General features: G+C 40.0%; 1 protein-coding gene across 6 annotated transcripts in view; it reads right to left on the bottom strand.

Moving 5' to 3' along the window:
- ATXN7L1 (ataxin 7 like 1) overlaps positions 1-22,042 on the bottom strand; it is a 112,814-nt gene extending 90,772 nt beyond the window's left edge. For 4 of the 6 annotated variants that reach the window (XM_032107207.1, XM_032107205.1, XM_032107208.1 and 1 more), the window contains exons 1-2: positions 21,775-22,041; positions 21,218-21,286 (exon numbers count right to left, since the gene is read on the bottom strand). In XM_032107207.1, coding sequence (XP_031963098.1) covers positions 21,218-21,286; positions 21,775-21,889 — 184 coding nt within the window. In that variant the 5' untranslated portion in view covers positions 21,890-22,041. Of the gene's footprint in view, positions 1-21,217; positions 21,287-21,774 lie in introns of all 6 variants that reach the window. The other 2 variants (XR_004239779.1, XM_032107206.1) reach the window with 1 other exon arrangement.
- Between the last annotated feature and the right edge of the window lie 797 nt (positions 22,043-22,839).

Raw genomic sequence — 22,839 nt, 5'->3', positions numbered from 1 at the left:
TAGGGTACTTAGTTACTGCATAGTTACATGATGATACAATACAGTTAAGGCAGTTTGGACACCTTACCCATAAATTTCTTTACCAATTTAATAAGTTTCTTTACTATCTGAAAAATTGTTTTATAACTTTATCACTCTACCTATATTTGCAATACCTGAAGGATACTTGGATCAGCATTTTAACTACTAAAAATCTTATAATATTACATTTTTTCAACATAGCTTCATGTTAGTGAAAAAGAGAGGTTTTTTTTCTCCCTGACTGTATCATCCTAAACTCTTCATAAACACAAATTAGAACTTGGTAATTACTACTTTGCTATTCTTTTATCATTTGAGTGAAAGCATTTTCTGTTTCATGCACCAGCTGAATTTTACAGCTAACACTAGCAAAGTCAATGGCTATTAAACTCAATAGCAATACACTAACATTTTCAAGAGAAAACACAGGCATAACTAAGTTTTAATGCTGGATTCAAAATTTTTGTCTGTGTCTCCACATACATCAAGTGGGAAAATTGAGTTTCATCTCAGAGTTATATTTTACAGCAAGGAGAATACTGCAACTATTTACCACTTACAGTTCAGAAGCTGACCACTTGGCCATTCACAATTAATTTATTTTGGTTTAGTATCAACAGGATAGCTACCAAAAATTAACAGATGACCACTCCCCTTGTCAAAGAAAGGAGAAAAAAAATAAAAAGAGAGCAATAATGAAAAAGAAATTATACTACCATAAAAATCACTAGTAATCATTCATGCCCAGTTAATTATCAAAACATGCCCCAAATCTTATTAAAATAACATACTCACAGCTAGCTCACAATCACTGTTTACATTCCAAGTGCTTTATAACTGCATGTTTCAATAACTTTACAAGGACTTACTCCTCTGTGGAAACAGAGCATTACAAAATGTCAAACTTGTTGCAAAACTGCTGATGAAATTGTGAATAAAATCATCTCTACTAAAATTCCACTAAAAGGATATGCTATACAAAAAACCCCTCCAAAATCGGAAGCATTCCTCCCAGGTGAATATTTTTCTTTGCAAAAAAACCCCAGAAACTAATAATTATGCAAATAATACAGCACTATTTTTTCCAGTTCTATTGTCAACTGCTATTTCACACACTGGAAATTGCATTTCACTTTATTAAGTTACAGAACGAAAGTACCGTTCAATGACTGGATTACTGATACCACCACGACATCTGCATAGGAGAATATAAAGATCTCCTTAGGCAACATGCATGGATTTGACTGCATGGCTCTCAGTCACATTCAGAAGACTTCTAGATTTTACAGCCTCCAGACTTACATGAAGAAATGTTCTCATTTTCAAAACAGTCAATATTCTGAACTTTTAAGAAAGATTTTGGACATGTAAGGTGAGTGAGATCATTCATAATGGGAGTTGTGCTGCTGTTAATGAAAACTTTGCCCTATATCTTCCTGTGCAGAGTGCTGAACACACAATACCAAAGGAACTGTAAGCAGTCAGTAGCCCAGACACATCAAAACTCAGGACACTCTAAGCAAACAAAACCTTAATCATTTACCACACTTCTTGACTCCTTCAAACAGATTCTGATGATTTGCAAGCTCCCATCGTCTTCACATTAGGCATATCTGAAGCACTTGCACAAAGCAAATTAGGCAAGAGGTCACACTACTAGGCAGGACACATCCCCTGAAACTTCAGATGATACATTCCCAGTTCCTGCCACGGTATGAATTCCCCCCGGCTCCTCTTGCCTATCCTACTCCAGGGTAATTTCCTCTCACCTCTAACCCCCTCCATCCTTTTACTTGCTCAAACCTCTCTAATTAAAAACAAAGTTATGGCAAAAAAAAAAAAAAAGCCAGGAGCAACTCAAAACCATGTAAAAGAAGTTAACACATACAACATAAGTTCCTTGCTGAAACACGTCTCTCTGAATGAACCAACTCCACAGGAACACTCTGAGCCAATTTGGTCTCTTGAAAATAATTAACTCATACCTGCTAAAGAGAAGGAAAGCCTCCTTCAAGCTACGGAACATACACAGCAGCATCAAATTGCTACTCTGCCAACTCCTTTGATTTAAACACAAATTCTGAAGAAAAAGAACCCCACATTTCAAAGCTGTCCAAGGTTTCAGTACACAGGTTACTGAAGTGCAGTCCACAGATATTCCTGTACACATTCTATACTCCAAGGCAAGCTTTGTCAGTGCTGTCTCACAGACCTGGATTTTGCTAAGTACCTACATCTGGTTGATTGCAAGTACAGCAAATTTTGAAAACAATTAAACAAGAACAGTAAGAAATAAAGTACACTTATTCTGATGACAAAATCTCTTCCATGAGACAGCCCTTAAGACAGGCACTTTGTGGAGAGACCAAAAGGCAGTTTTTCTCTCCTCAAATAAAGGAAAATTAAAACTTAACTTGACAGCAGCATTGTAAAGCTGTGGCTGGTCAGTCTCCCAGTTCCCACACATATACCTGGTCCTCCATTACCTTTCATAAAAATATCAGCGGTAAGGAGGATGTAGCTTCTATGCAGATACAACAAGCTATGCTGTGTAGATAACAAGATATATGTCTAAGGTGAATATTGTTAAAACATGTCATGTGTTCCAATTATATGCAGCAATTTATTTATTTTTATTCACCTCAGCCTCACACAATCTCCAAAGGTAGGTGCATTTAACCAAAGCACTCCAGCAACACAACAAGAGATCTATTTTATGTCTGGAGCTAGTCACTTGGCCTCTCCATGTTTCTCCGTTTCTCCATCTGTGATGCTTCACAGAAAGCTTGAGAGGCTTAATTTATTAAGCAGCCTGCCAAGTGCTTTAGAGAAGTGTGTTACTAAAGCATTAAAACTGTTTGTTGATTCCGAAAGGGTAAATCATTAACCAAACCAAAATGAAACCAACAATATCCTTAAGAGGTGGCTGCACTTTTTAAATGCAGAAGTATCACGTTTACGGTATTTGCCTTTGTAGAAAAAAAAGCCTTCAGACTTTAGGTATTTTATTACATTCGGAGATCGGGACATCTGATTTTCTTCTGACCCCCCTTTCCATCCATTTACTGTTACACTCCCAAAGGAGGTGATAAGCAGAGAGAAACAAACCAGTAATGCCAAATCAAAGTGACACGTGCCCAGCCAGACTCACTGCCCCCAGGCCACAGTGAGTTCCTCTACTAAGGAACCAACAATGTTTAACTGACAGCAGATGTCAACTAAAGGTCACCTGATCAGGGCAGGAAACAGTTTGGATGCTAATAAAGACAAGGGCAAACTGTTCCAAACACCTGCAAGACAATATACTAAATACTGATAGTAAACATATTTAAGCCCTAGACGTCTTTCAAACCAGTATGTCCTGTGGAAGTTTTGTATCTATATAAACTCAAGGTATAGGCTTCTGCTCTTTTTCAGTTGCTGTTTTTACTGCAACATCACTGAAAGAATTCTCAGGAAGCAATTTCTGGCAAGCAAAACAGTTCACCTAAAATATTGACAATGGACAAGGACTGTCTTAAAATACCAGCTATATAAGGTACAGACACATTGACCAACTCCCAAATATTAGTTCCACTTAACAGTATATAATACATGCTTTTTATAGCTAAACTCAGCTAAAAGGGGCAGCTGGAGCAAAATAAGAAACTCAAAAGAGAAACAAATAACAGTATGATTTCTTGTAATTTTTTAAATTATTAAAATATGAATAGCCAAATAAGACAAGCAATCTCAAATGTATCATGGATTAAAACCAGTTTTCATTTACGCAAAAGAGCCCCAGCACACTGTATAAAGGCTGCAACATTAGATCAAAGAACATAAGTGATACCTTGAAAGAGGGTCATTTTGAATCAACAGATACTTAACAAAAATCTTGAAACCCAAGAGCAAACATGATTACAGACAATTTTCTAGATATATGAATATATGTGTACACATATGCATACGTTTTTAGGAAATCTGCCTGCAGATTTTCAGCATATAAACATAGCAATGCTCCGGTGCCATCCCTCATCTTAATCCAGCTAACCTTGTTATGTGCTTTATATCTTTTTCAGACTGCAAATGTATATTTGTGCTGCACTTTGCTGCTAGTGTATCCAGCACACAATTTAAAAGATGGCCTGATGCAACTGTCAGGATTGTGTGCTAGCTCTCTGAGTCCTTAAGCTCCTGTATCAGCTCAAAGTATTTCAATCCCACATTTCCATGTCCACACTGCAGAACCTATCCTGTCTGTTGCATCCTGAGGAGTCACTATGGTAAAAATAACATTTTTTCCTCCTGACAGGTCAGTGTGGCTCTCTCTCAGTAGGTGACTGGCAGTAAGAAAGCACAGTTTCAGCTCCATCAGACACACAGAGATAGACATACTTCTCTTCTGGAGCCAGCATTTGACCTATGTGCCATATCAAGAATATAGTGTTTAGAAAGTTAGCAGGCTTCTGCACATTTCAGGACAGGAACTCTTCTGGTATGACTGCTGTCATTTGTCTCTTGCAGAAGCACGCGGTTACATTTTGGCAAGTGGAGTGGGGAAGAGAGGAACGGGTTTTTTGTAATCAATTGGCATAAGATGGAAACACACGGCTCAAGATGCCTTGCCTTTTGGTAGGCAGGACACTGACAAAAAGCCAAGAAAATACCCTGAATGGTTTGGTGCAGTCATGTGCTACATGAGGTTCTGAAGCTCTGCATCTTATTTCTTCTGAAGCAAGCACAACTTTTGTAAGATGATGATCCTAATCCATTTAAACTTTGAGACTGTTGCATGACAATGTAGAGCATGATTTTTTCAACATGTACTTTGTTCCTGTAGAAAGCAAATGAGATATAAGAACTTTGGTGCTCTTAACCTCCAGCTTGAGTGACAGCCATGAGGAACAGTACCTCACAGGATGGTGAAGCCTTGAGCTTTCTACAGTACCACAGAGTTTCCATACATTTTAGAGATCCTTATCCAACAGCAATAGTGACACAGATCTGCCTAATACACACCCCAGCAAACCACTGCCTTGGCCAGGCACGCTGCACCAGTAGAGTAACTTTATCTGACTATTTCCTCCAATTTTTAATGAATCTTTCCCTCCTGCAGGGTTTCCATCTCCTTCTTGAACTCCTGCTATCATATTAGAAATTACCCTTTTTAGCGCCTTATGTCAAAGCAAATATCATCTTTTGTTGTCATATTTCCCACAGTCTCAAACACAATTTACCTGAATGCAGGTATGGATTAAATGATGCTGGGAAGGCTAAGTAGACCAATCATCTGATTGATCTTAGCATGGCTGTTAGTATTCTGCAGAGAATATAGGCCTTACAGCAAATCCTGACCTAATCCAACATTTGTTAGATAGCAGCATATACCTACTGAGGAGACCATGACAAGGACACAGTCCAAACATTCAGTCCAGCTCACTATACAAGCAGCATTAAAGGTGACTCCAAATGTAAACTTCTAAATATTTTGTAATTACTCAGCCAAAACCTGATGGATCAGATGCCTACCAAGCTGTGCAACATTGTCACAGGCAACAACAAGGAACTGAGGAAGACTCAGATTTCCTGAGCCTTTAGAATCTCCTCATGGTACTACTACAAGCTAGCACAGGATACGTGTGACCTTGTATACTCCCAACCAGAAAAAGCCCAAGCTCAAAGTTCACATGGCTCTACAACAGAACACACACTAACACATACTTGGAGCAAACCTCATTGTCCAATTCACAATTTGTTTTAGCCCTTCCAACTGCAGCAAAACCACCACCAACAAAGTCTATTCTGCAGTACTGAAATTCTTTAGTTTTTGTTGGATCTGTAAGCCCCAAACCCTAATATGTAATACAAAGAAGTTCAATATTGACTATTTTCTTTTTTATAACACCAATTCATGCTGTCTTCTTTTAGAAGTTTTTGGAGGCAGCAGTACTGGTAAGGGGATGAGGGTGAAGAATTTATTAACTTGAGATGCAGCACATTTGCTCTCCACTTATTTTGTAGACAGTGCTTACAAGAGTTAGAGGACCATTGGTGCTGAGAAAACCTCTAAAAGCAAGTTACGTGATTCTTCTAACCCCACATACACAATATTTCCCATCTAAGTTGAATCTACCTTAAATCAGCACTGATTGGTCTTGCTGTTGGCATAACCAAGAAAAAACGTGACACTTTCAGTCATACTGGTGATGATTTTACAAGAAAGAGGCAAACTAAATGATGCAAGTAGTAACATCCTTCAAACAACTCCTACTGTCTCTTTTGCAAAACTAGGATAAAATCAGTTCGCACACAATTCATTAGAAATTACAGAGCCTTTTACTCTTTACAAAGATTGACCTGCTATGTCCTCATAAATCCATGGCCAAGAAGGCAGCACCAGGGAAAACATGCTGACAAAGATTGCTTTGCTTTGCAAACAAAGTCGAAGAAGGCATTTGGGTCCAGCTGTCAATTACCTGACCTTACAATGAGAAGGCACAAACGATCTGAATGCTTCTGAAAAGGCTAACAGCTACACTGGTAAATGATTATGTTATCCTTAGAATTAATGACTGGAGGGATATTAGTGGTTTTACCAGTGCTTACCAGAAAAATACAAAGCGAGATTGGAAAGTTTTACTTTCTCTTTTACCTTCTACTAAAGGATGGTCCCTTCTCACTCACCACATCAGAAAGCTTCTTTTTGCTTTTGTCACCTCATCTTTCACATGAGCTTATTCTTTTAACAAAAGAAGCAGCGACTATGTATGAAATTTTAGGGAGTTAGAACAAAAATCTTCCTTGTGATCTGTACTGACTTTCTATGCTAAAAGAGGCCACAGAATTCCATCATATTATTTTAGCCTTGAACCCAAGATTTCTGGATGGCTAAAGCACTGTGTGCTTCCAGGGAAAGCACCAGGGCCTTATGCAAGGACTTTGTGCAACAGAAAGTCTACTACATCCCTTGATAAGCTGTTCCTATTTAGTTGTATCATTAGAAAACTGCATCTTATTTCTAGTCTGAACTGATCTAGCTTCAGCTTTCAGCCATGAGAATCCCCTTAATCTACCTGAGAAAGAACCATCTAACTGTCAGATACCTTTGCCCTGTCTAAGTACTTATAGACTTATCAGGTAGCCTCTACTGTCTGTTGATAAACTAAATAGATTGAGCTTCTTAAATCTTCCATTCCAAAGCTGATTATCCAGGCCTCAAATTAATGTAGATTTTTTCTGAACTCCTTCCAGTTTTTCCAACACCAGATGTGGACATGAGAACTGGGATACAACATTTCAGTAAAGCTGTATAAAATGCAGCAGTATTCACCTCCCCCTACTCTCCCAGTCATGCACTTTCAGCCTCCTTCAAGAGTGCTTTGCAAAAGGAGCAACACTTAAATTAACCAACCCTCAAAAGCAATTCCTTCATCTCTACTTTTATTGTATCTAGAAGTTCTTTCTAATACAAAATATTCAGAATGGACCATGACCAAGTTTACTTCTGTTTGTTGTAAAGAAAAACATAATGTATTTTTAACCCCAATTGCATAAGCTCCAAGTATGATGAAATACATAAATTCGGTGTCTGTATTTTACAAGAGAAAAACTGCAGAGAGAAAGATTACACTGCAATCATGCAATAGTTACCCAATTTAAAGCTCCCTCTTTAAACCACTATTTCATTCAATAAATGCAACATTCCCAGCCTATTTTGCACTATGGTGTTCTGATGCTTACTTATATATTCACCTCTTGAGGTGCTGGGTGGTCACAGCAGGTTTTATTCTCAGCAAAATCCGGTGGGCACAACGAAAAATTGCTTCAGGCTAAAGCCAGTGTTCATCCAGACAAAAGGCAGAGCTGCAGGCTAGTCATGGAGGATTTGCTAATGTTATAAATCTACCCATGTAGTGAAAATTAATTGCCAGTTACAATCTTCAATTATTACTGTATCATCAGCTAGTTCCCCTTCCTATTCTGGATGAAAAAGAAACCTGAATAAAATCATGAAGTATCCAGGATGACCATTTTCACAACACAACAAAAAGAAAACTGCCCAAAAAATCCAATTAGAGATTATAAAATCATATCCTATCATATCTGGTAAAGTGTACACGGTTCTCACTGGTAGAGCAGGTGCACAAAAGAAAATGACTGTAATGTTCGCACAGAAAAGGAGCAAGCTAGCTAGCTTTTGGACCAGTAACATCAAATTCTGCTTTTAAGTAATTTAAAAATTACTGAAAAGCACCATACTAGAATATGTGGTGACTTGCTAAAATATAGTGAAGTACTGCAGGTTTTTGCCATAATAAGAACTGACCTATTGTCATAAGTGTGGTTTGGGTAACTGTTCTTTGGAAGAAAGATAAACCCCAGCAATGTATTTTGAAATATGTCAGTCCTTACTTTAATGAGTAAAATTTGGTGTCAATGGCAGCATCAACTTTTGAAAAACAGTAAACAGAGTGCTAGTCAGTAAAGCCTACCACAACCTGTCATAGGAAAAGGTAATATGCTCTAGTATTTTGCTTTTTCTCTTTCCCCCTGTAAATATATACATTCCATGTACTGTATTCTCTTTGTAATCTAGAAATAAGGCATTGTTCCTTTCCTTTCAATATTGTTATGCAGTAACATACTTCAGTGAGGACTGGATTACACCCCATCAGTACACAGTAGGCTTTCGGTGTTCTTTCAGTTAATTCCAGTGCAGGTATGATTGGTCTTTCAGCAGCAGCAGCCATGTTTGCCTGTCCTCTTTCAGTGACAAAGGATTAATTTCTACACACTACAGCTGGTAGGACACCTTGGGCCTCTTTATGAAGAGAGGTGATCTAAAAACATCAGTAGTCAACTTCCTACTTCTCCTGACTTCTTCCCATCCACTCATTCCCTCTGCCTCTCCTCACACTGACTTGAATTATATGTCATACCCTTCCTCTGGATATATACACACTGTCCTGATTATTACTCAAGGCAGCTTCAATGTAATGATTTTGAACACAGGGAAAGTCTCTCTCACAACCTCACAGTATTAAAATGAGCAGGCTTTTAAAAGCACTTGTTCTGTGTATTGTTTTCATGGCACAATATGCTTGCACATGGCATGTCTGAAATCTGCCACGGAAAGCCCACATTCAAGGGGTTCTCTTGAAAAAAAAAATTTAAACTTCAGAGGAATTTGGACACAACAGGCTCATTTTAAGATTGATGTTCTAGAACAAGAGTCAAAACTCTTTAGAATTTTGTATGTCACTTTACCCTCCAATCCTGTAATATACAAACAAATAGGAATAAAAGCACTAATACAGAAGAAAGAGTGTAAAAGAATGACAAATGTTGTTGCATACTCAATGCGTTAGTTTGTCTTCACTTTTTACCTAGTAGCAAAACTAGGGCACTATTAAAGAGAACGGATGATGCCTAATAAAAAAGGGAATGTTTAAGTATTTGGAGAACAGAGGGCATGTTTAGGGAACAGAGTTAAGAAATATTAAGATTTATCTTTCAATATTTATGTTATTTTTGCAGTTTGGCAATTACAATTGGTTTTGCTTTCCAGCTCCAAGACAGTAAGACAGTATTAACAGAACAGGGTGAGTTTATTTTTACAAATTAACTGCTTTCACTAGAAATCTGTTCTGTATGCTACTTTCCTGTGTGCTATACTATCAGCTTTGATGCCTCCTTCCTCCACATCAACTAATTATTCTCTACCTCCTTCAAATTCCTCCTTAAAATAGCTTACTGCACGAAATTTTTCAACATTCATAGACTGATTTTTGTCTTCACAACATACACTACTTATGGTTTTGTCTGAAATGTATTGGAAGCTCTCAGAAATATAGACCATATCTTGCTGTTTTAAAGCTAACACTTACATACATTACATCATTTGAACACATATGTGACACATCTCTTTAGAACTTTTCCAAATACATACTTAATTACAAGGAAGTTAAAAAAACTCAAAACAAATGGAAAGCCTACAAGAACTCCCACAGAGGATAAACTCTTACCTTCCAGGAAAGGGATAAAAGTTTACAATATCTTTGATTTGCCAAGGAGCTTGAAAAACAAACAGTCAGAATAGTGACAGGTATCTTGAAAAGCTGGAAAGAATAATAAATGCCACAAAATAAAACTCGTAGCATTCTCTCCCTGAGCAATGCATTCAAGAATAATTTTTCCTGATGAGCAAGAAACTCAAAAATATGTAAAGCTGCATTACCTCTTTCAAAATTTAAATACCTACAAGGCTTGGTAATGTTCACACCCAGTGTGTTGTGAGTTATGAGAGAAACTGAAGAAAACTTACACCAAGCACAGAATGTTCGAAGACTCTATTAAAAGCACTATACACACAGCTCACCATAATTTCAAGAGCTGAAACATTTTTCCTCCCATTTCTCCTCATGTTTTTCCATTGCCATGCATTCAGTTTCTTAGTATATTTGCCCAAGGTTCTCCAAGTCTTCTAAAAAGCCAAAAATACAGCAAAAGCATGAATACAGATCAGAACCACAAAACTTCATTATAGTGCACAAAAAAAACCCTGAGAGACCCTGAAGAGAAAATCTGAATACTTTTTTGCTTTCCCTTTTTTCTCAGCAGTTCTGCATGGTGACGTGTATAAGCTGCTGGGATGACTGAACATTGATAACATACAGGGACATGCAGAAAGTTGCTTGGGAAAGGCAGGCAAGGTAATGAATAAAGCCTTCCAAGTCAAAGGGTCGGCTCAATGCTCTGTGCATGAGGGAACAAATCTCTCCCACAGTATTCTCCTCTTCTTTAAACAGTTGTTTAGATCTACTAAAAAGATGTGAAAACGTGAGATTAACTTCTTAAACACTGAATGACATGAATGACAGCCATTCCATGTAACCCCTCTAAATTATTATGTCCTGCTTTCTCAGAGAAAAAAAAAAAAATGCTGTATCATAAAGCATGTCTGCCTGTAGCGTGTAGACAGGAACAAGCTGCTTTGCCCTGCAAGACAAGCAAAAGCCATACAACCATGGTTACTGCAGCACCACGCCCAAGCTCTCACGATACACCCTGAGCATATGACATTACCCGGGCCCAGTCCATGACAATGCAATTCCACGGCCTTGTCTCAGCTCTGGAAGCAGGAAGTACAAGTCAGTATCAGTATGTGACAGACCATGTAGACATATTATCTACTTATGATGCACTGCAAGGAACAGAACTACTACTTTCATGTCAATCACGCGATCTTATAGATATGACCAGACACTCTTCCCTCTCCTTGAAGGGCTTTTTTTTTTTGTGATGGTTTTTGCTTCTGCTTGCCAGTACTAGGTCCAACTCCACCAATCCTGAACTCATGCTCGTCTTAAACATCCATTTTCTTCACTGTATTCTGCCTGTCCTAGAATTTGCAGCGGAAAAGAGAACCGGTCTGAAAATGAGGTTATCGTACATTTTCTCTCTCTCTCTCTCCTGCTGCTTACTAATCTGTGCCATTCCTCCAGTTGAGCTGAACCCACACCTGCAATTTCAGCCTTTTTTCTTCCTACTTTTGACTCACTCCTCAGACCTTCTCTTTTGTATCTATTTCTTTCTCTGCAATAGAATGCAAATATTTATTCCAAGAGAAAGAGGGAAAACATAATAACCATTTCACATTCTCTCTTCCCACTCTCTTTCTCTCCCTTATAGCTCTCCCTTCTTCCTTGTACAATAGATATAAAACACATCTGTCCCACTCTCCACTTGCCTCACTCACATCAGCCCATACCTCCCATCCCCTTTCTTCTGCTCTGACAGAACAGCAGGACAGGTAGTCTTTTCTGTGTTTGGAAATCTACTTCTGACCTCTTCATTCTCTAACTACACTACTCTTTCTTTCTTTCACCTTTAACATTATTATGCTCTGCTTGATAACAAATTACACTTTTGTCTCTAACTTCAGCCTGAGTTTCCTTCATCTATCCCTTGCACTACAGTGAAACTATTCTCACTAAAATGTCTAAAAACCTTTTACTATTGCAACATCACAAATTAATTATTTCCACCACCCATAACCCTTGTGCATTCTTCATAAAAATTAAATGCCTTTCTCCTTTTGAAACATTCACTCTCTGTTTCTGACTTCCATGGCTGTACCCTCTCCTACTGCCCATCCTTCCTGTACCAATCCCTTCACAGAGCACTGGCAAGCTCCTTATTCCTCCTTTGTCTTTTAGCAGGTCTCCATTGAGCTGTATCTTTTGCTCCTACTCTCATGTCTGAGAATTTTACATTCTGTTCCTGAGAATAGGTCTCAAATACAGTGGATTTATGTCTAAACAAAAAATTGCATTCTATCTTTCTGACACTTCTTGCCACTGAGTAGCTGTTAGCTTCAGCTCGATACAGATAGAACAGAATTTAGATCTCACCACTCCTACCCTCTCTTCTCCACCTCCTCTCTTGATCACCCTGGACAGCATAATCAACTTGTCCATCATTCAGATATAAAATACTATGATAAACTACTATGTCACCTTCGCCAGTAACTTCTCTCTTGATCCATTCATTCAGGTTACATCTATATCTAAATGATTTTTCCTGTCTTGCATCCCTAGGACAAAGTCTGCTCTAAACATCTTCAAAAGCTAAGGATTTGTCTGGGCCTTCACCTCACATTAGTTATATTTTCTTCTTTTTCATGCTGACAAACATTATCCTGCTTGTTCACACTGTTCCAAAAGTTCCTTATTCTATATTGTAATACTGCTTTACTCTCTGCATCCTTCTATGCACAATCCTCCAGTCCAAATTTAAATATTGGGAACAACTCATCTTTGCTTTCCAGGTTCCTCTGTCATGTGTACAGTATACTCTCCACATCCTACTTGCTGTCACACCATTTGCTCACATTTCTAGTTGGCTCATGATGTCAGTATCCATTTACGAAGCTTTCAACAACCAGTCTGTATCTTCATTCAGGCAAATTTCTACACCTGAGTAAGGACACCTTCCAAGCTCTTGCAAAATAACTTCACTGCCCTCCAAATATCACCTTAAAGCTTTCCTTGCTACAGTTCTAAGAAAGCCACTTCAGTTTAGCCTAAAGTCAACTATCTATCACATTGAGCAATTAAGTCCTTTTGTTCGTCAATATTAAAACTCCTGCTTTGTCATACACTAAAAAATTAGTTCTCTGCAGCACAATTTCACAACACACACAAGCACACACCCTTCCTCCCTGTGCTGGTACCCTGCACAGTAGCATCTAGTGTCTGATGGGGCTGCTAGGCATTAGGATCATGCAAATAATAATACTGCCTCCCTAGTCACTGCAGTAAGAGACCAATTACTTATATTCTTCCAGAGCATTATCCTCTATCTCCATTATCAGACCCAAACAAACAAGGTTTTGGTTCTGTCAGTGTTTCTTGTGGTGGCATGGGTCCAACAAACTTTTCAGGTTTAAGTCATCGTATCATCCTGTCTCAATATGACATAACTAAGAGCAGCTTAAAAAACAACGGAATATGCTATCACCTGATAATCTATCTCATCTAGACAATCACAAGTGGCCACCTGAGGACAGGATACCTATCAGAGATTAAAAAATGAACACACATAATGATTTACATTTCTTTAAATCTTAGCTTCCATTCTGACCATTTCAGCTCAAAATGATGACAAGCTCAAACACCTTATTCTGTCACTGGAAAGGTCCAGTCCCATCCTCTTTTGTCTTGCTAGAGAAGAGAATTTTGATCCAGCAAACTTCTCAACAACTACTATTTATATGACATTAGCAGTGTTTAATCCAAATATAATTTCAAATTCCCAGACTCTGCCTGCCCTGTATGTATAGCCCCCTGCAGGAAGAAAAGGAAGAGAAAGAATGACTGGACAGAAAACATAAAACACTGTATAAGAGAAAAAAATATAAACAAAATAAAGAACATAGAGAAGATAGAAGATCACACAGAACCAAACCGCATGAACTCTTGCCCTTTGCCAGTCATTCTTATGTCTTGATGCTACTTCATCAGTCACCCTTCTGTCTCTTCTGCTGAACACCTGCTCCCAGGGAACGGAAAGGGAAGCCAGCCTTACCCCTGTGTACCACGCACAGCTCTGTCACAATACAACAGCTTCCGTTTCACAGATGATTCAGGAGGGGCCCACGGACTAAGTGAAACTGCACTAGACAGATACCGGAACTGTGTAGAACCTAGAACTTCTGTTGCCAAGTTCGTTGCTACTTCTGGCTGATGCTCTTTCTGATCTCGGAAAACTCCCCTTCTCTTTTGCCAAACAGCACACACTTCGTAAATACATGAATGCAGAAACCAAAAAGCTGGAAGACCAAATAATTGTAAATTCTAATTACTGCCAAGAAAACAGACAGATAGGAATATGTGTTGGGCTTAAGCATTGTATTATTAACAGAGCTTAGTAAAATATGAAAGGAAATTGCTGAATAATAAGCAAAACATTTCAGAAATAAGGAAGACATTTCTATGAGTACAAGACCAAGAGAAATCAGAAAGCTCACTTCTCCAGCAACATCAGTGGCTTTCAGGCATAACTTTTAATAAGCCATACAAAAAGTTATGACAAAACTAGTCCTTTAAAATCAACCGTAGAAAGGGACACAGAAAAGAAAAAGAGAAATTATGCATGCAATAGTTGGTTTTCCTCTGTTCCGTATCAGTTGCAAGTAACTGTGCTGCATTCGTTCTTCAATTTGAGTCAGCTTAGTCAGCTGCATAGCACTGTGATAAAAAACTGGGCCATTTTTACTCTCACAGCATCTACCCTTCTCATCCAGCAAAAGAACCATCAAAGATTTCTTGCTATAGACTTGCTAACAGACCTCTGTCAAACACCCTTACTGTTTGCAGTTACTGACAGCATTTACCAAGGGGTTTTTTTGCATATTAATTACCTAAAGACACCAGTTTCACCTGGCATCCTGCACCATTAACTCCTGAACCAGCTTTTTCAAAGACAAGCTGAAGAACTTCTGCATTGAGTTGAACTTGGAAGACAGAAGGATCCAGTAACTTAATCTATGCCCATATAAAGCAAAAATTTTTCTTGCTAGTTACTCCAAAATCACTCTTAATAATAAATAATCATGGCATTCATGTAAACTTATATTGGAGTTAACTCTTTAAGAAACACCCATAGGACCAATACTATTTTTACTGAAGGTGATCTTAGTAATGCATGCAGTGACTACCAGAAACTTTCACTTTGACTATCAGAAACTTATGCTTTCTGCCTACAGGACTCCTGTGATTCACAGCTTAAATAAAATGTAATTTGAAATGTTTTCTATAGGATTTTCCAGTGCTTTAATCTCATTCATACACATCAGCCTTGCTTAAATGGCTAGTATTTTTTTGCCCCAAAGGTAAAGCAAAACCTGATAATGTCCTAATTTTTAATTAACTAGAAAAAAAGGCCTATTTCAAAGAAATTACTCCATTTCACAGTGGAAATGGTTCAGCTCTTGTGTAGTCTTTTTTTTATACACTGAAATCTATATTCCATCAATAAACTATTAACTACATACAGAGGCAGATCAAGAAGAAAACACACACGTTTTTATACCTCAATCAAAATTAGGTAGACAAAGTCTTTTACCTTCTGTAGTGACAGCAGGGCTTGGGGTACCCTCTAGTAAACACATAAATTTCCCTCTTCCTCAAGTCTGGTTATAAATTACAACATGTAGAAGGAATGTCAGAGACAGATCCTTAGAGACACTGCTGGCAGTTGACAGGGAATCACACATGGCTTCCCCACACACAATCAAAAAAGGTACCTTAAACTACAGGAGATCTAACCTCTTCAGAACAACTGTTGCACAAATACTGAACTTCATCAAGATATGTGGCACCTAACAAAACCAGATTTTTTAATGAAGTCATTTACAGCAGAACAGTTTTAGATACACGTTCAAAACCATCAAAATCTTGACTTAAAACAGAGAATGTCTGATCAGAGAGCCTTACTCCACTCCTTTTATCCAGTGTGTGGGATGAAGAACTAAAGGACAGGTTTCAGAAAATAACTCTGTAACTATGAAGATAAACTACAATCCTGACTAAGTTTTCTGGGCGCTATCATACAAAATGTTTCATTCTTCCTTTGTCATCATTCCTTGAAACACATTAAATGAGGTGACAGCCATAACCAGGAGACATGCCACCCCCCTGCAGAAGCTGTCCATATGAAAAAAAAAAAATCAGAGCCAGATATCATATACAGAACTGAGAAGTCACTTAACACACCAGAATGCACACCAGAATTCAATCCCACTGTCATTTCTTATCCTAAACAAAGACCCCATGGGGACCTCTGCTTACTGTTCTTATTCCCAGCATAAAGATAAGAATGGTAAGAAAAAGTTTCTCTTGAAAACAGCCACATTCTGCCCTGCCAATCCTCAGTTCTTTCACTCATCGAGCACCACAGAATATTACATCTCTTTAAGAATCAATATCTCTGGAAGACTGTATTGGCTTACAGAGAAGAGACAGAAAATTAGACAACATTCAACCCTCTCTTTTGCCCACTGCAAAACCAAGACCAAAACCAACCCCAAATCCCCAACTATGGTGGTCTAAATTCAATAACCTCACTTCTTTCTTTCGGAGTATGTGTTTAAAACCTTGTTGTAATTGTCTTTCCCTCGCAGCCCTTTCTAACATTCCCTACTACCACAAAAAGGTGGAAGAGGAAGGAGGTAAGAAAAACAAGAACGTTTTTATTCTTTTTTGTTTAGTATGTTTTTAAAGGAGACAAATAGCACCATGGGCAAACCACTAGTAAACAACAACAACAACAAAAAAAAATGAAATAAAAGTCAACTCCAACCTCTATGCTTACATTAACCGTCTGGTTTTGTCTTCTCTTCTTTCACAATCTCCCCATAAATAATTTTAGTTCTCTTCCTCTTGCTTTTCATAAAATAGAACGCTGTATGTCACATCCTTTTTACCCCCATAGAAGTGTTTCCTACCACCACCTAACCTCCTTAACTTCTTATTTTTCCAAGAAGAATAATAAAATCATCAAGATATTTTTCTGAAGAATTAAAAATACACTGAAAGCAAAACTAATCAGTCTCCCTTTAATTTTGTTCTTACGTTGCCAAAGGACTTATCAAAAAACTTTCCATCAGCTATTTGTGTGGGAAGTCAAAATAGGAAAAAAATACATTGTAAACAATTATCCAATAGAATTAAAACTCCAGTTTGCATGTGTAATCATAAAGTAAAATGGTCAAGTTTGAGGCGGAAGAATAAAGATAAAAAAATCTCTGCTTTTAACACAAAATCAGAAAAACAATTAGAATTTTTTACGTAACATTCTTAACATCAAACAATAACGAATCAGTATGGTTAGTGAAAAGATTCTCTATGACAAAACACATACATCATCAGATTGAAACTTCAATAATACAAACCCACTGAACTGGGAAACTGAAGTTGACTATGACACCAAGTACCCAGACACAGACCTAAATCCCACAGGTCATATTTAACTCTGCTGTAATTCACGAAGATACACAGGATATCTTTTAGTCCTTTACAGCCTGTGTCTACCTACAAACACTCACAACACTCAATACTTGCAAATTACTAAAACAATTATAATACAAGTTCTGTATGCAAAACCAAAAAAATCCCATTCTTCCATTACTTTCTCAAATATTGTATAAAGTAGAACACGTGCCTCCAAAATTAATCTATAATCATTTACAGGTTATGGCTGATAATAACTGAACACTGTACCTGCCTCAGGCACACAGTTACTGTGATGTTTTACAGAACACAATTTCTCAAAGACTTCTTTTACTATGCCTGCTATCTGCAAGAAAATCTTCAATTCTTCAAATATGCCATTCAACCTTTTAAAATTCAACATAAATTCTAAATGCTGCTCTAATTCTGATAACCCGTCTTTTAGCTAAGCCAGTTGCTTGGTAGTGATTTGTCAGATAAGTTACACAATACTGTTTCTGTTTCCTGATTAGATAAGCAGATAAGTTTCTTTTTTCTGGCACAAACATTTATGTATAAAATTTCTCATTTTCTGTGAACACTTGGAACCTTGTAATCCCCTCTCTACAAACCCACATACCAGTAAAAGTCAACCATGGACAGACTGCACTTGCTATAGGAAAACTTACTCTAAGTATCAGCATGCAAAAAGCAATTCTGTCTAGAAAACTGAACAAACATTCAGGAAATTTCTCTCCCTCTATGCTGCCTACATATACACTGCAGAATAAAGGAAAGCAGTGAGCACTACTTCTGTGTCTTTATTTTTACCCTTAAGATGGGGCACAGGGGGCACATGGCCTCGGTGCATCTTTTGCGTTACAGAAATGAACAGTGCAGTCAGACTGTGACCCCTCTGCCCAGGGATGCAAATATCAACCCCTTGGGCAGGCAGGGATTAGGCAGGGAGTGTTCCTACCCCCCATCTCCAGGAAATGCTGCCTCCCACATCCCCTTCTAGGCCAAAGTGAGGAGGAAGAGCAGCTCACCGCTCTAAACATGCATGGTACACAACCAGAAAGGAGGCAGCAAAGCAGGGATCAAGCTAACTTGATGCACTTTTTGCCACCTAACACCATTGTTTTTCTACAAAACCAAAGTGAAACACCTTGTCATGGTCTGGAGACCAACGTCTTCACATTTCTTAGCTCCCACCATGCTCCGCACACAGTTTCACTCCTCTAAAAAGCCTTCTTGCTTAACTGCTTACAAAGGAATGGCCATATAAACCTGTCATATCAACTAAAGATGATGAAATGCAGACAAATATGTCAAGAAGTAAGTGCAGAGAGATCAGGTTTTACACTATCTTTATCAAACAGGTAAGTAATTTTTGATACTTAAAATCCTGACCGTCTGTTGCCCCCAGTTACTTGATACAAATAAGTTACAAGTAACATTTGATTTTTCTAAGACACCACTTGCAATCTCCTGGCACCACAGATGCCATAAAAAAGGTGTGCTCAAGTTGGTAAGATTGTAAAAAAAAGGAGTTGTGTTTTGTATTCAGACCTATCATAACCACAACCCTTACCTATGAACAAAGCAGGTAAAAAAATTCAACATGTCACACAACATGTGAGCAAGGTCAGAGTAAAAGTACAAGCATTTCTGCAAATACATGAGAAATGTTTCCTGCAGACCAATCTAACTCTTCATATTTTTCCCCACCTTTATTAATAAAGATCGTGAGATCCAAGGAAGATTTACAGTGGGTGTTTAGACATACAGATGGGTGTGATGAAAACACCTGTCTTAACAGACTGCCTAAGTGAATATAGTAGAAATACTTCAACACATACTAATTTATTCAAACTTCATGGAAGTTCTTTCTAAGTGATCTAATACAAGTTACTACTTGGAAGCAATAACATCCCTAAAGGCTTTTTATTTTCTAAATATAACAGTCAATTTTGGGGTTTTTTTACACAGTATTATGACATAAGTACTATAAAAGCCAGTAAGTGCTTCACACCTGTCACGATCATAATGTCAGCAACGACATTACACTTTGTTTGGAAGTAATTTTTCTGGATAGTGAGTTTAAATAGAGCTCCTTTGATGGAGTCTCTGACCCCCCAAAAAACCAAACGAGATTAGAACTGATAATTTAAACTGAATCGTTCTAGGAAAAAATTTGCATATTATGTATGACTAAGGAGTAGAGACATGCTTCAATCTTTATGTCTCAAGCTTATAATAAGAATTTGTGTTCAAGGACTTCTGTGCATAAAACATTTTATCTCAACAAATTAAGCTCTTTATGAAGGCACAGCTGAAGTAGCAAAATTTTTGTTCAATTATTTTTGAATCAACATTACTGACAGATGTACAGAGCCTTGAACCTTTTACCTATAAATAAACTACATGAAAATCCCAGTTCTGCTGCTAACTTATCTTTGGGCTGACAAAATAGAGAGGTTCAGGCACATAAGAATCAAGATAGGAACACAATCGAGCTTGGCATCTCTGTAAAGGTCTTTCAAAAAGGAAGTTTTATGGTATTTTAAATAACTTTAATGTGTACTCCATGCAATTTTATAGTTTATCATACAAATCGACATTACTGATTAATTAATTCTTTCATCAAGAGCTTGTTTAGAAAACATAAGATTCCTCTGAGCTGCCAAGATGCTCAAAATCGAACGCACGTGCAATGACAACTATAATATAATGAGAAACTTAACATCATTTCAGAAGATACATTATGACATTACAGGTAATAGCAGGATTTCTCTCAGCACAAGTAAGTCACACCAAAGTTTCACTATGATAGGATCGTTCATCACGAACTGACTTCCCAAGAAGCATCTCTCAAGACAGAGAGGTTGTGTACATAAAGTGCTTTCCTAACGAAACAGAAACAAACACAAAGCTACTTGAAAAAACGTCCTGAACCATTTCACTAGTTGCATTAGGTGTTACCTCAGCATGATGTTAATGACACACATCACAAACAAAATGTGTAAATTTGATTTGCCTATGCTCACCACTAAAGTTTCTCCTCTTGCAGGTGACAGAACTGTGTCAGGCCTGGCATATTAACAAATGCCACTAACCTGGAATTTGCCTGTTCACACTGATGGTACTAGAAGAACTTATGACCCAAACGACTCATTTTATTTGTTTTTGCATAATATGCATGGGTTAGTGTAACCTAAGATAATATTTGATGCTAGCTGCTCAGTTGACTATAGGTCACACTCAGCAGTGAGAACGAAGAATAAAATGCGATTTGAGCTAAAGTGAAGACTGTAACGAACCCTTTCTCACTGCAAGTGAAAATGTTTCCACTAAGTTGCTAATAATAATATAATGTTTAAGGTTGATATGCTTACTTCACACTGGAGCAACTGGAACGTTGCACCAAGGGACAGGGTCCACAAAAAAATCCAATATGGCCACTGATGTGTAGTTGTCTTTTGACTCAGAACTGTCTTATCTTCTACCATGTCTGTCAGTTGCATGTATACACCTGCTATACCCATACTTCAAAAGAAGTTGACACAGTGACAGTCATTTGCGTGTATCCAGCCCTGAAACGTTCTTCAAGGCAGAGAGATCCATATGCTCTCAGACCACCCTGTCAAGGCCAAACCACAGTCATCCACAACCACTAAGAGACAGACAGGTAGAGAGGTGTGCCAGCACTATCCACTTACCTTCTTTATTAAGCCTCATAACCTCCCTGCTTTTTCCACCCTCCTTTCCAGTCTCTTCCAGATCTACACCTGCAGAAGAGAAGCAGAGTCAGGAAGCGCCGAGGGCCCTGAGGTGTGCATTTATTGTTTGGAGAGGGGAGGAGGAGAGGTGAGGAGGTGAGCAGTGTTTCTATTTGCAACAGCAAAAGCACAATGGTCGGAGCATCTGCCAGGGACCGGAACCGCCGGGCCCCCCGCGGCAGCACCCTCGCCCCCCCCTCCCCGCCCGCGGCATCCTCCGGCCCCTCCGCGCATCCTCCCCCTCGCCCCCTTCCCCCACCGCGGCGCCGGCCCAGCGCCGCGGGGCAGCGGCACGGCAGGCGCGGCGCGGCGTGCGCCTCCCGCACACATGGCACGGGGGCTCGGCCGAGCGTCAGCTGAGCGCCCGGGGGGGCGGCACCTCCCGGCCCCGGCGGGAGGAGGGAGGGGAGGGGAGGGGGGGCGGCCCGGCCGGACCCCGGCCCCGCTCCGGGGGGAGCGGCGCGCGGAGCCGGACCGCGGCCGGTCCCTGCCCTTACTGTGCGGGGGGGCGGCGCCGTGCGTGTGCGGGGGGGCGGCCTCCCGCACCCAGGCGGCCCAGGGCTGGCCCAGGAACGCCTCGGGACTGGGCACGGGCCGCTCCAGGGCCGCCATGGCGCCGCGCCTGCTCCTGCCTCCTTGTTGCTTTTCCCGTTTCCTTCGGCGGCGGCGGCGGCGAGCGAGCGAGCGAGACACGGGATTCGAGAACGCCGCACGTCATCCTCGGGACGTTCCGCCGCCCACACGGGGGTAGTGTCAGCCCCTGCTCCCTATCAGATCGGGCTCCCCGCCGCACAGCGCGCATGCCCGCGCCCCCCGCGCCTGCGCCCCGCGCCGCCGGCACCGGGCCCGCGCCCGCCCCGAGGGGCGCCGGACCCGCGCAGATCCCGCGCTGCCCCTCCGGCACCGGCCGGGCCCGGCCCGGCGGAGCGGGGCCGGCGGCCGAGGAGCCCCGCCGGGAAGGCGCAGCCGCCGGCCGTGCGCGCCTCGGGGCTGCGCGCCCCGCGTCTCGCAGCGCCCCGCAGTAAGTCCCTGGGACGGGCTCTCGGTAACTGCGGCACGGCCCCTCCGCGCCCCAGCGCGGCCGCGGATCGGACCCGGAGTGCTGGGTTGGGGCTCCCCCGCTCCCCGACTTCCAGCTGCGCTCCTGTGGATCACCTATAGCCACAACCACAGCCATTTTGTTGTCCAAATACCGCCTAATCTGTAGTAGGCTTCGTCTGTTTGCAAATGAGATTTTTCTCGTTTTGGTGTTCTAGGCTACGATACAGCAGCTCTGAACTCGCAGGTCCTGCTACTGTTAAACAATACTGAGGTTTTCATCTCGCTCTACATAGCCTAGGGAACGTACAAGCTTTTAGTTTAGGACAGTGTCATTTTTGCTTATTTCTCCATTGAGGTAAAAATAGAAAATAACTGTGAAAATTTTTATGCTTAGTATACCTGATCTAGGTTAGGAGTTTCAGCATAAGCCTGTTGCTTCAGCTCACACCTCTTAAGCCAAACATAAACACTCCTGGTGAAGGACTTGGTTTCATGTAAGCAGCTTCACAGATCCCACATGT

This window comes from Corvus moneduloides, chromosome 4 (assembly GCF_009650955.1).
Source record: "Corvus moneduloides isolate bCorMon1 chromosome 4, bCorMon1.pri, whole genome shotgun sequence".
NCBI lineage: Eukaryota > Metazoa > Chordata > Aves > Passeriformes > Corvidae > Corvus > Corvus moneduloides.
This window is presented reverse-complemented; position numbering and strand designations above follow the sequence as displayed.